The following is a 13,313-nucleotide window of genomic DNA, read 5'->3' as shown; positions in this document are numbered from 1 at the left end:
TGGCGAGCTCGTGGGGCTCTGACTGTGGAGGCTGAGGGAGCGCTGTGTGGAAGATGAAGACAGGCGCCTCCTCCGGGCAGGGAGCTTTCTGGCTCCGTCCGGGACTCATACGGCTTCGTGATCACGGGCAAGTTGTTTCCCTTTCCTGGACCCCAAGTGCTTGTCTGTTAAGTGAGCACGCGGCCACCTGCCCTGGGCCCTTGTAAGGGGCATGCCTGATGCCAACAAAAAGAAGGAAAAGCCCCCCGGGCATCGAAGGTGTGTGAGGAGCCCCAGTGGCACCTCCCGGCCTCTCCACCCACTGCCAGAGCATCACCCAAACCCCTGCCACCTCCGCAGACCCACATGCTCAGAAACCAGAGCAAAATAAAGATATCCAAAAAAATATTTAAAAATTGGGTCTGAAGTTATGATAGTATTTGCATGAAAATGAGTTTCTTGTGCTTGGAGTCACTGCCTCACTGGGTGGGCCCCAGGAAGTCATCTCTCCCTGGGCCACCAAGGTCTGGAATGACCCCCCAGTGGGCGGAAGGTCTCTGCCTCTGGTGTTTGGCTTCTGCAGTTCAGACTCAGGCTGGCCCTGGTCTGAGGATGGCCTCTTGCAGCGCACGGCCAAGCCTGCCTTTGGCTTGGGCCTTGGGTCAGAGGGGGCAGTGTTGCTGGTATCTGAACAGTGCTGGGGGTCAGCTGGGGGATCTGGGCAGCAGCCACCTGCCCCTGTGCACTCTCCCTCCCGCCTGTCCTGCTGGGGCACCCTGCCGGCCCTCCTCTGGGGGCTGTGTTGCAGTCAGACCTGCCTGCCTGCCCTGTTCTCTAGAGCCTCTGCTGACCTGAGCCACCCCCCTCCGGGATTCACTGCCTATCTGGGAAACAGCAACGCAGAAACAAACCCCCTGGGAGGTGTGAGGACTGAGACCTTCCAGGACCACCAAGAGCTGGACTCCTGAGGCTCTGGACTCCTGAGGCTCTTTGGAAGGCAGGCCTGTGGGTCTGTGGGTGTGGCTTGACAAAAATGAGCCTGTCACACCCACTCTGGGAAGCGTCTGCCCATTTGGTTCCTCAGGCGCTGGAGGTGGGCTGAGCAAGGGTAACGCTGCCTGCCCAGGGTCGTGATCACCACGTTGGAGATGGAGGCTCAGGATGGTTCACCCTAAGGCTCCCACACCTAGGCATTGGGAGAGGTCAGGGAAGAGGAAGGCCTTGGTATGAGAGCAGTTCCTGGCCATGTGACCCTGGGAAGCCACCCCACAGAGGGCCACTAAGACCTCTTCTCTGATCTCAGGACAGAGCACTGCCCTTCGTCCCCCTGGTGGGGGCTGATCACTCTCACTCCATGACCCTTGGGAGCTACCTCTTCACAGGCAAGTCCCCCAGGTCAAAACTACCTCCTGGTGCCCTTGGGAAGGTGGAAGTAAGTGACAGATGGGCAGCGGGTGGGGCCTGCCAGCTATTAGCAGGGCTGCGTAATGAAGGCCAGCGGCCTCCCTGTAAAACAGCCGGGCTCCCGCATCCTTCTGCATGGTGTCCTCGCTCACTAAAGGATGCCCCTAGCACTACCTGGGAGGCTGGGAGGCTGGCCACTGCTGGGTGTGGGTTACCTTCTCTGGATGTCCATCTCCTCAGGAGAGGGGCCATTCTGCACCTGACGCTGGGTGGAGGGGCCTGTGGGGCAGAGAAGCACAGAGCAGAGTGGTCAGTGGAGGCAAGAGACCCACCAACAGCCCGACCGCGCCCCTCTGCTCCTCCTGCCACAGAGGGATGGCCCTGGGCTCCGGACAGAGCGTAGCTCTTGCACCTGCGCCACACTCTGACACTGCTGTCACCCCCTCTCTCCCTTCTCGGGGCTCCTCCCTCTCAGCCATATACAGGATCTGACACAGATGGAAGGTGGGGCCCCTGACACTGAAGGCAATGACCTCAAGCTGAGTGAAGCCCAAGGCCAAACCGGACCGGGGGCCTGAGGGCGGAGCCCGGCCTGCCCAGCACAGGCTCCATTGCACGTGGGTAGGTCCTACCTATTGTCCTGCCTCATGCCTCTTCTCTTTTAAAAGGTTGCCTCACCCTCCAAAGATGGATTTTGTTAAAAAATATTTATTTATTTATTTCTATTTATTTTTTTTAGGTGGACACAACATCCCCATGTTTTTTTATGTGGTGCTGAGGATCGAACCCAGGACCTCACGCATGCCAGGTGAGCGCGCTACCACTTGAGCCACATCCCCAACCCAAAAATGGAATTTTTGAAGCAAAAAGTTTCTCCCAATTTCCATTAAAGCTGGCTTTGAATAAAACCTGTTATTTTCTGCCAATTGGACTCTAGATTAATTTGTGAGCAGTAAGGAGTTTGTTGCCTGTATCCTTCGCCAGCCACAGTGTGGACAGCAACAGATCCAGACTTCCATCTGGTTAAAAACGGTCCCTTTTAGCTGCTGACCCCCCTTTTGCCTTCAGATGACACTTGCTGCTTCTGCTTCCTTAACTGCCACGTCCCTCCTGATCCCCTTGGCACTGCCTCCAGCCTAAAATCGCCAGCAGACTTGGAAGGGTCAGACCCAATATGCCTGTTTTATTCCACTTAATTGTTTTTTCCTTTGTGACAGTAGGGATGGAACCCAGGGCTGCTCTACCACTGAGCTTCATCCTCAACCCTTTTTGAATCTTATTTTGAGACAGGTTCTTGCTAAGTTACCCAAACTGACCTCAAACTTGTGATCCTCCTGTCTCAGCCTCCTGAGTTGCTGGGATTATAGGTGTGCGCCATCACACCAGCATTTTTGGGTAAAGGACTGACACAGAGAGGGTGGGTGTCAGAACCCCAGCTGGAACTGGGGGCAGAGCCTAGGTCCTCTGTGCCCAGGGCCACCCTGCTGCCAGCAGCAGGAGTCTGGAGCAGCTGGGGGGAGCAGGGTTCTGCTATCACTCTTGTGCTCAGGGCTGACTTGAAGCCTCCAGGGCCGCATCCGACCTGGGCCCCAAAGACAGGAGCCAGGACCAGGCGAGGCCTGTGGGGGAACCTCGTGGTCAGAAGAGGACTGCTGCTGGGAGTGCACTCAGGACCCTGTGCCATAGTCAAGACTAAGTTCTCTGCCAGCTGAGACAATGACTGGGGAGGGACTCTGGGCAAGTGGCTTTGTTTCCACCCTTGAATGAGATGGCACAATAAGAGGGCCCCAATATCAACAGTGATGTGGGGACACCTCAGCCTTCCGGGTCACAGAGGCCAGGGTCCGTGTGGTCCTTCCCACCTTGTTCTCAGGAACATGAGCAATGAATAGGTGAACAGCTCTAGAGCAATGTCCAGGTTGAATCCTAGTTCTCACAACCATGAAGACTGCTCCTCACAGACCTGGGTCAGCTGAAGAACCAGGCCCAGCATGGTCAGGTCATTTACTAGCAGTCTTAGGTACAGCAAGTGGCAGAGCAAGGCAAAGGTACCCGCAAATGCCACCCTGTGTCATAGGTTCAGTCTCACTGTGTGTCAGTGGAGACCAGTGTGAAGACAGAGGTGCAGGGCTCACAGGCCCCAGGAGAGCCAGGAGCTGCTCTTGGCTGGTGTCCACAGTGGACTGGTGCCCCTTCCCTCATCCTGGCCAAGGCAGAAGGTTTTGAGATGCCCCAGCCTCACATGCTAGGACTCTGCTGTTAGCCTGGCCCAGGCCCAGGGCTCTGCTGGGACAGTGGATCTCTGTCTTGTTCTGGGACCTGGTCTCGGCAGCTGGGCCTGCCCCTGAGTCGGACTCTGTCCTTCTCCTGGGGCTGAGCTCCTGTCCTGGCAACCTGTGCAGCCCTAGTCAGGCCTGGTTCCCTCCTTGGACCCAGGCCTGGATGCCTGGGCTCCCCTCACTGCTGCAAGGTCCTCTGTGTCTGCTGGCCGGGTCACTATGACCGGTTCCCCTCCTCTGTCAGGACCCTGAATGGCAGACAGTGTGCACAGTGGTCTGTTGTGGTCATGCACTTTGGATTCCTCATGAGGCCTGCTGGCCTGAGCTGCCCCGTATTGCTTCAGCAAATGTCTCTCTGGAGGACAGGGGAAGGCAGACAGGAGCCCAGTCCCCCAGGGCACCATGACCCTGTGCTTAAGACACACTTCAAACGTGAGATCCCCGATCCCCACTGTCTCCTGGTCCTCCCACTGGCCCAGTGGCCCCATGGTAGGTCAGGGTAGAGGGACAGGGAGAAGAGTGACTCCTTCAGGGCAGCTGCTGGCACTTGGGAAGCTTCAGGCAACAGCCCACTGCAGAGAAGGAGCTGCGTCCTGGGCAGGAGCAGGTGCCTGTGGGACAGTGCCAGGTATTAGATGCCCAGATGTCCTGGTGCTAAGCTAACCTCCCTGCAGGATGTGGCCAGAGGCCAGGGTGGAGGACACATGGAGTCACCTCTTATCTCCTGAGCTGAGCTGGGATCCTGCAGAATTCTGGGGGAGAAGGTACCCTGATGCTCCTTCCTGGCCTCCCACAGCTCAGAAGTCAGCATCTCATTGGTGCTGCTTGAGTCACGGCCTCTCCGTCCACCCCCAGCTGTCCCAGCCTCTCCCTCCTGGACTTGCGCCCAATGGATCTACCGGGCTCTGCCTCTACTCCCCACCCTCTCTCTACTTGCTTTCTACATTGGCGCTGCAGCCTCAGCCACCACTGGAGCACACAGACCCAACCCTGGCTAGGTCTCTGAACGAGTCAGGGCTCCTCAGGCTTGGTCCCTCCCATGACTGCTTCTGGACAAGGCTGACCTGCGTCCTCCCACTAGTCGACCCCGCAGTGCTCCCCACCCGAGTGTTCTGTGGACTACTCGATCCCTCTGCTGAGGCTTCCAGGCCCGACAGTCACCTCTGCTGGAGGCCCCCCAGTCCCAGTCTCCTTGCTTCACCTCACCCGTGTGCTTCTCCCACAGAGCTCACAACTTTCTGGCTCATATGTCAGTGACAGGGGCTGTCCTCTTTCCAGCCCCAGACCTCGGGCTCCTCGAGGACACAGGGCACTCAGCTCAGAACACACCCACGCTGTGTGTTCTACTGTGCCGAGCTGCGAAGGTGAATGGGAAGGCATGGCCACCAACCCTGGGGGACAAAGCCAGGTGCGGGGCTGGGCAGGACTGGCCTGAGTGAAAACAGACAGCCTAAGAGGCTCCTCAAAACTACAGGCCAAGAGGGGAGGAGGGGGTGGGACCTTCAAGAGGCAAGTGGCCTCTGGCTCCCTCTCAAGGAACTCGAGTGTCATCGGGTGAGTCCAGCCTGTGGGGCTCGCGCTCATGCCCTTCTGCTTCCATCACGGACGGTGCAGCAAAAAGGCCCCTGCCAAGTGCCAGGCCCCTGATTCTGGACTTCCTGGCCTCCAGACAGTGGGCCAGTAAATCCCTATTCATGATGGGTTGCCCAGCCTCGGGTGTTCTGGTACAGCAACACAAATGGACGAAGACACAGGGCCCCACATTCATGCTTGTTCAGAGGAGGCTGACCCGGGGCAGCTGCAGGTCTAACCGTTCCCTACCAGGACAAGGGTCCCAGTGCTGAGCTGGGCTGTGGGGCTGCCGACCAGCTCTGTCACGTGCTGTGCTCCAGTGTCTGCCAGACGCATCTCTGGCCTTGCACACAGCCGTGTGGACCTGGGGTCACCCCTGTGCTCAGCACTTGTGGTGCCGCTCTTCTGTACAGCAGGCACGTGGTGGACACTCATCTGAGGGCCACCTCCTAATGGCCTTGTTCCCAGAAGGCACCAGGCGGGGCTGGTGGTGGGAGGGAGGGCACCTGGCCTGAGCTCTGCCCCCACCATGCACTACGTGCCCTACACGATCTCCTGTGTCCTCACCTACAAGGTGGGGTACACACTATTGTGATTTGGATATGAAATGTCCCCCAAAAGCTCCTGGGACTCAAGATACTGGCCTCAGTGTCCCAAGCTTGTCAAATGTGGAAGCTGAACTTGCCACACGGCAGGGGCCTGGCCAGCCCCTGGTGACAAGACAAGCTTACCCCCTCTCCCTCCGGCAAGTTTCAACAAAGTCAAAACAAAGAGCTTGTTTGCACCACTGACAAATGAAGAGAGAGGGGGATTTCAGGTGGAGCAACAAGCACTGGCCAGAGCAGGTGGCTGTGCCTCCCTGGTGTCACCCAGCTCCAGCCTGCAGCAGGCAGAGCTGCACACAAAGAGCTGTGTGGGGACAGAGGCCAAGTCACGGTGACACGCCTAGGCTCTGTTGCCCCATGCCCTCGTGGACCACCAGCCTTCCTGGGGAGCCGCTGCTGTCCTGGAGGCCCACTGCCCAGCTTCAGGGGGACTTCCGTCAGCACCCGTGCCTCCTAAACAGTAGCGATTGAGGGGCGCCTTTCATCCGGGAGGGCCACGAGGTGGGGCACGCGGGGAACATAACCAAGAGGGGAGAGCGAGGCAGGGAGAGGCACTAGGCAGCTCCACAAGAGGGACGTCAGCAATAGCTTCCACGTCACCTCCTCAGGCTGCTCTGGGCAGCAGCAGCTCCAGCCTGAAGGCCAGACAGGCTGGACAAGCTCTCCCGCCTCGCCTGCTCATTCAGGGTCACCCAGAGCGACCAACGACTCTGCTCCCGCTAGTTTGCCGAATGTGGGTCACGCTAACAGGTGCCTGGGCCCTCTCCAGGGACCCGGGGTTGCCACTGTGTTGTAACCGCTGACCTTTCAGTGGGCCTGCGCAGAGCCCTACGGTGACTTTTGAAGTCGGAGGACAGAAGCTTCTCCCCAGATCATGCCAACACCTCATTTCATTTTCCCCTCTGCTTTGCTTTTGGCCCTGGGATTGGACCCAGGGGCTCTCCTACACCCAGCCCTTTTCGTTTTTATCTTGAGATAGGTCTCAGTTGCTGAGGCTGGCCTCGACCTTGCCATCCTGCCTCAGCCTCCTGCGTCTCAGGGCTCACAGGCGTGCACCACCACGTCCGACAACGCCACGTGTCCCACGAAGGGCAGGTGGGACGCACGTGTGCAGGCCAATGGTCACTCCACCTCAGCCCCCTTCTCCCCATGCTGTAAGCCCCCTGCTTCTTTTCCCATAAACACCCCAATTCCTACCCTCTGGAGACGGATTCGAGACTTGCTCTCCATCTCTCCACCTTGTGAAGAGAACGCTTTCTCTTTGGCAGAGTTCAGTTTCTGTGACTGGCCTGCTGCCCAGAACCATGTGGGCCTGGTCTGCGACACACTTGGTGCTCACACTGCACCTTCTCAGAGGCTGTCACGGCACCGGCCTCTGACAGGAAGATCTGATCACGGATTCCAACAAGAGGTCATCACCTGCCCGTGTCCCAGGAGGGGTGGGGAGACAGGGGGCAGGAGGCTGGGCCCACTGTCAGCCGCTGCTCAGGGAGAGTGAGCGGATGCAGGCAACACTCCTGCCCACCCCTCGCCCTCACAGCCAGGCAGAGGCACCTGGGCTGGACGTGAGTCATCAGGTGCAGAGGCCTGTAACCCTGCAGACAGGAAGGGGTTCGGGCCACCCCCAGCCTGGCCAACTCTCCAGGACACCTCCACGCTCCCTGCGCTCACCAGCTCCTGGGGCACAGTCACTGATGGAAGGAAAGGAGGGCCTCAGGGAAACCTCAGGCCTCAGGGTCTCCGACCAATGGCTGACAATAGAGCAGGCGACAAGTTCTGAGAGACAACAACAGGAGTCCCGTGACCCCAGAGGGCTCTCAGAGCCAGAGCAGTAGGGGCTGAGCAGGGGACTGAGCCTTGCAGCCTTGGAGCACACAGAGGGTGAGGGGCTGCAGGCAGCCAGCAGGGGTGGCAGGAGAAAGCAGTGGGACGGCGGGCAAGGGGACTCACGTTCCTCAGGTTTCGGCCAGACGAAGTACCAGGCCCTGAGCAGAGGCTTCCAAAGGACACCTGGGCACCCTCACGTCCCTCCCAGGACTCCTAGGCACCCTGATGTCCCTCTCAGGACACCTGTGACACTCATGCCCCTCCCAGGACACCTGTGCACCCTGAGACCCCTCCCAGGACACCTGTGCACCCTGATACTCCTCCCAGGACACCTGTGCACCCTGAGACCCCTCCCAGGACACCTGTGCACCCTGAGACCCCTCCCAGGACACCTGTGCACCCTGAGACCCCTCCCAGGACACCTGTGCACCCTGACACTCCTCCCAGGACACCTGTGCACCCTGATACTCCTCCCAGGACACCTGTGCACCCTGAGACCCCTCCCAGGACACCTGTGCACCCTGACACTCCTCCCAGGACACCTGTGCACCCTGACACCCCTCCCAGGACACCTGTGCACCCTGACACCCCTCCCAGGACACCTGTGCACCCTGACACCCCTCCCAGGACACCTGTGCACCCTGACACCCCTCCCAGGACACCTGTGTACCCTGACACTCCTCCCAGGACACCTGTGTACCCTGACACTCCTCCCAGGACACCTGTGTACCCTGACACCCCTCCCAGGACACCTGGGCACCCTGACACCCCTCCCAGGACACCTGTGCACCCTGACACCCCTCCCAGGACACCTGGGCACCCTGATACTCCTCCCAGGACACCTGTGCACCCTGACACCCCTCCCAGGACACCTGTGCACCCTGACACTCCTCCCAGGACACCTGTGCACCCTGACACCCCTCCCAGGACACCTGTGCACCCTGATACTCCTCCCAGGACACCTGTGCACCCTGACACTCCTCCCAGGACACCTGTGCACCCTGACACCCCTCCCAGGACACCTGGGCACCCTGACACTCCTCCCAGGACACCTGTGTACCCTGACACCCCTCCCAGGACACCTGTGTACCCTGACACTCCTCCCAGGACACCTGTGCACCCTGACACTCCTCCCAGGACACCTGTGTACCCTGACACTCCTCCCAGGACACCTGTGTACCCTGACACCCCTCCCAGGACACCTGTGCACCCTGAGACCCCTCCCAGGACACCTGTGCACCCTGACACTCCTCCCAGGACACCTGTGCACCCTGACACCCCTCCCAGGACACCTGTGCACCCTGACACTCCTCCCAGGACACCTGTGTACCCTGACACTCCTCCCAGGACACCTGTGTACCCTGACACTCCTCCCAGGACACCTGTGTACCCTGACACCCCTCCCAGGACACCTGTGTACCCTGACACCCCTCCCAGGACACCTGTGTACCCTGACACCCCTCCCAGGACACCTGTGCACCCTGACACCCCTCCCAGGACACCTGTGCACCCTGACACTCCTCCCAGGACACCTGTGTACCCTGACACCCCTCCCAGGACACCTGTGTACCCTGACACTCCTCCCAGGACACCTGTGCACCCTGACACTCCTCCCAGGACACCTGTGTACCCTGACACCCCTCCCAGGACACCTGGGCACCCTGATACTCCTCCCAGGACACCTGTGTACCCTGACACCCCTCCCAGGACACCTGTGTACCCTGACACTCCTCCCAGGACACCTGTGCACCCTGACACTCCTCCCAGGACACCTGTGTACCCTGACACCCCTCCCAGGACACCTGTGTACCCTGACACCCCTCCCAGGACACCTGTGTACCCTGACACTCCTCCCAGGACACCTGTGCACCCTGACACCCCTCCCAGGACACCTGGGCACCCTGACACTCCTCCCAGGACACCTGTGTACCCTGACACTCCTCCCAGGACACCTGTGTACCCTGACACCCCTCCCAGGACACCTGTGCACCCTGACACCCCTCCCAGGACACCTGTGCACCCTGATACTCCTCCCAGGACACCTGTGCACCCTGACACCCCTCCCAGGACACCTGTGCACCCTGATACTCCTCCCAGGACACCTGTGCACCCTGACACCCCTCCCAGGACACCTGTGCACCCTGATACTCCTCCCAGGACACCTGTGCACCCTGACACCCCTCCCAGGACACCTGTGCACCCTGACACTCCTCCCAGGACACCTGTGCACCCTGACACTCCTCCCAGGACACCTGTGCACCCTGACACCCCTCCCAGGACACCTGTGCACCCTGACACCCCTCCCAGGACACCTGTGCACCCTGACACCCCTCCCAGGACACCTGTGCACCCTGACACCCCTCCCAGGACACCTGGGCACCCTGATACTCCTCCCAGGACACCTGGGCACCCTGACACTCCTCCCAGGACACCTGTGTACCCTGACACTCCTCCCAGGACACCTGTGTACCCTGACACCCCTCCCAGGACACCTGGGCACCCTGACACCCCTCCCAGGACACCTGTGCACCCTGACACCCCTCCCAGGACACCTGTGCACCCTGACACTCCTCCCAGGACACCTGTGCACCCTGACACTCCTCCCAGGACACCTGTGCACCCTGACACTCCTCCCAGGACACCTGTGCACCCTGACACTCCTCCCAGGACACCTGTGCACCCTGACACTCCTCCCAGGACACCTGGGCACCCTGACACTCCTCCCAGGACACCTGGGCACCCTGATACTCCTCCCAGGACACCTGTGCACCCTGAGACCCCTCCCAGGACACCTGTGCACCCTGACACTCCTCCCAGGACACCTGGGCACCCTCATGCCCCTCCCAGGACACCTGGGCACCCTCACGCCCCTCCCAGGACACCTGGGCACCCTGACCCCCTCCCTGAGTTGTGCTGTGAACTCCAGGGTCTCCCTGGAGACCTGGGGGCTGAAGCGAGGCCCCTGGTGGGTCAAGAGTAGAGCCGGGTTTAACCCCAGGAACAGAGGACTGTGAAGCTCATGCCCCGCTGAGCCACCTGACTGCAGGGACAGAGCAAATAGGAGGAGGAGATGGAAAGGGGCAAGAAGACGGGGAGAAGGCACAGGAGAGGAGGGAGCTACAGCCGTGGAAGGCGCAGGAGAGCTCCACCTGGAGCATCCCGGCCAAGTCCTTTCCTGGACATGCGTGGGGCCTACCGTGGCCTCCCTGCCTCTGTGCTCCGGCCTCGTAGTGCCTGGGAGAGACGGGCCAGCAGAAGGTGTTGCTGGGCCCAGCTGTTCTCATGGACAGCTCTGCTGACACCTATCTGGCCAGGGCTGCCCGCAGAGGCCTATCAGGACCACAGGGGTGGCTGCGCAGGCTGGCCTGGTGGGATCTGCACTCTGTCCCCCTGTTCCTCCTTCTTGCCTTCCAGCCCCTGCTCAGCCCTGGATGGCCTCAGGGTGATCTCTGTGGAGCTCTGCCACTCAGTAGGCAGGTGCTGCCCCTCTAGACCCCTTTCTCATAAAGGAGAAGGAGGGAACCAAGGATCAAGAAGCTCCTGTTTCTACAATAAAGAAGGACGGAGAGGAAATTTGCCAAACTGGTTGCAGTGGCTCCGTGGAATCGTGGGATTCTCCCTTGTTTGGACTTGTGTGTGAGCAGCACCCACTGCCTTTGGATGAACAGGTGGCCAGAGTCCCTTTGGAGACACTCCTCTGGGACCCACCCCCTGAAGGGTGTGCATGCAGGAGGCAGGAACCACAGGCTCCTTGGGGGCCCTGAGTTTGGTTTGCGCAGCCTGGGCGGGCAGATCAGGGGAGGTGCTGCTGACACCTCCTGAGAAGTCCTCCTGCCGCCCCCACACACATCCAGCTCTGGATGCCAGCCCCCAGCTCCTCTGGGACAGAGGGACAGGTTTAGTTTCCAGTTCATCTCTGCAGGAAAGGCATCCCTTGGCCTCCCGAGAGGAGGGAACCTGAGATCCCAGGAGTGTCAGAGACAAAGGATCCAGCACCTGCTCCTGGCGCTTGATGGAATTTCTGGCTGGGGAACGGCAGCCACCTGGTCTGAGCTGGCCGAGGCCCAGGCTCTCCCTGGTGCCCTCCTCTGGGCTCTCTCCGTCCCTCTGGCTGGCTCCTTTCCCTCCGTTCTGGATGGAGCCTGGCTGCGGCCTCCCTCATGAGTGCCATTCCTCGGGCAAGAAGGCTGGTGTCCACGGGGGATGGAGTCGTGACCCAGGTCTGAGCCCCGGCATGGCCACTACCCTTAGAGTTGCCTGGCCAAGGCCACACAGGAAATGGTGGCAGAGCTGGGACGGGTGCCCAGGAGGATCGAACCCAGCAGGGCTCTGCCCCCCACACGGAGCACACTATGCTCCAGCTGCTAAACACACAGCCTGCCTGTCTAGGAAACCGAGGTGGCTACTGTCCTCACCTGGGGTCCCCGACAGACCCTTCCCCAGCTTGCTTAAGGAATTGAGCGTTCCAGTCTCTCTCGCCTCATCCTCCCACATGAGCCCAGGCTCACAGTGGCCGATAAGCCCCACACAGGTCACCAGTGCCAGCTGATATGCCATCCCTGGAACTCCAGCCACAGATCCTCATACCTGAGCCCCAGCCCTGGGCTAGGCAGTGACAGCCCAGCTCCTTGGCACCTGAGGGGTGACACTAGGCCCCAGGGCTCAGACTGTAGAACACCTTGAGGGGCAGAAGACATCCCTAAGAGCAATACCCGCCTGTCCTTGTAATTGTGCTTCAAAGTGGCATGGGACAGAGGAAAGGCCTTCTTCCAACTCTAACAAGTGGTGGCGTGAAGCCTGGTGCCCCTTGGGTACCAGTGAGAAGCACCCCTTCCCTGACCCCTTCCCCCGACTCCTTGCAAGGAGGGATCCTGATGCCAGGACAGGGCAGGGGCTTGCCAAGGTCACGCCCACACCAGGGCAACACAGGGCTGGGACCCAGCCTCTGGCAGCCGGGCTGGAGCAGCCCACAGGCGGAGACCCACTTGGGCTGCCCCTCAGGGGACCACTCAGGCGTAGTCCCACTCAGAGGGGGTGCCTCCCTTTCCTAATAAGCATGTTTCAGAACGTGGAACAAGTCTGGAAATGAACCTGAAACAGAATCAACCACATTAACAGTCTTTCACCCCTTATGGTCTATACAGCATCTTTAGCACTGCTGGCCAGGAACCTGCCCCAGTCGTCCAGTGTGGGGCTTACTACCCTTCTTTCTAGGTAGGGAAACAGAGCTTGGAACAGGTGAGCAGCTCCCCCAAAGTGGCTCATGTCTTCAGCCAGCAGAGCAGCCAGCAGGACCCCGGCCTCCCGATGCCCAGCCACGGCGCTGCTTCTACCCCGCCACTCCTGCAAGGACATCACTGTAAGCCCTCCAGCTGGCAGTGACAGATACTCATGCCAAGGCCCACCGCTCCTGCCCCGTCCCCCACCCCAGGAGCAGGTGGAAGTGAAAGGAGAGGCCCCGGGCAGCAGGGAGGAGAGGGAGGAGCTCTCGTCACCTACAGGTCACTCTGCAAAGCACGGTGCAGTCACAGTGGCAGAAGCAGAAACAGTGGAGGGTCCACTCCCTGCTGACCATTACGAGCAGGGCTCTGCGGCACAATCCGCGAGGCGCCTCTCGCACCCTGGCCACTTACCTGTCCTTCCTCAG

The 13,313-nt window shown here is 60.3% G+C and overlaps 1 protein-coding gene across 7 annotated transcripts in view; it reads right to left on the bottom strand.

Annotated features, from left to right (window-relative positions):
* EVL (Enah/Vasp-like) overlaps positions 1 to 13,313 on the bottom strand; it is a 166,474-nt gene that overhangs the window by 13,644 nt on the left and 139,517 nt on the right. For all 7 annotated transcript variants that reach the window (XM_081292020.1, XM_081292015.1, XM_081292014.1 and 4 more), the window contains exon 4: positions 1,599 to 1,662. In XM_081292020.1, the coding sequence (XP_081148146.1) occupies positions 1,599 to 1,662 (64 nt within the window). The remainder of the gene's footprint in view (positions 1 to 1,598; positions 1,663 to 13,313) is intronic.

The sequence above is a fragment of the Spermophilus citellus genome, assembly GCF_964194105.1.
Source record: "Spermophilus citellus genome assembly, chromosome: 4".
In the NCBI taxonomy this organism is placed as follows: domain Eukaryota; kingdom Metazoa; phylum Chordata; class Mammalia; order Rodentia; family Sciuridae; genus Spermophilus; species Spermophilus citellus.
Note: the sequence above shows the minus strand (reverse complement) of the source record. Positions and strands in the feature narration are given on the sequence as shown.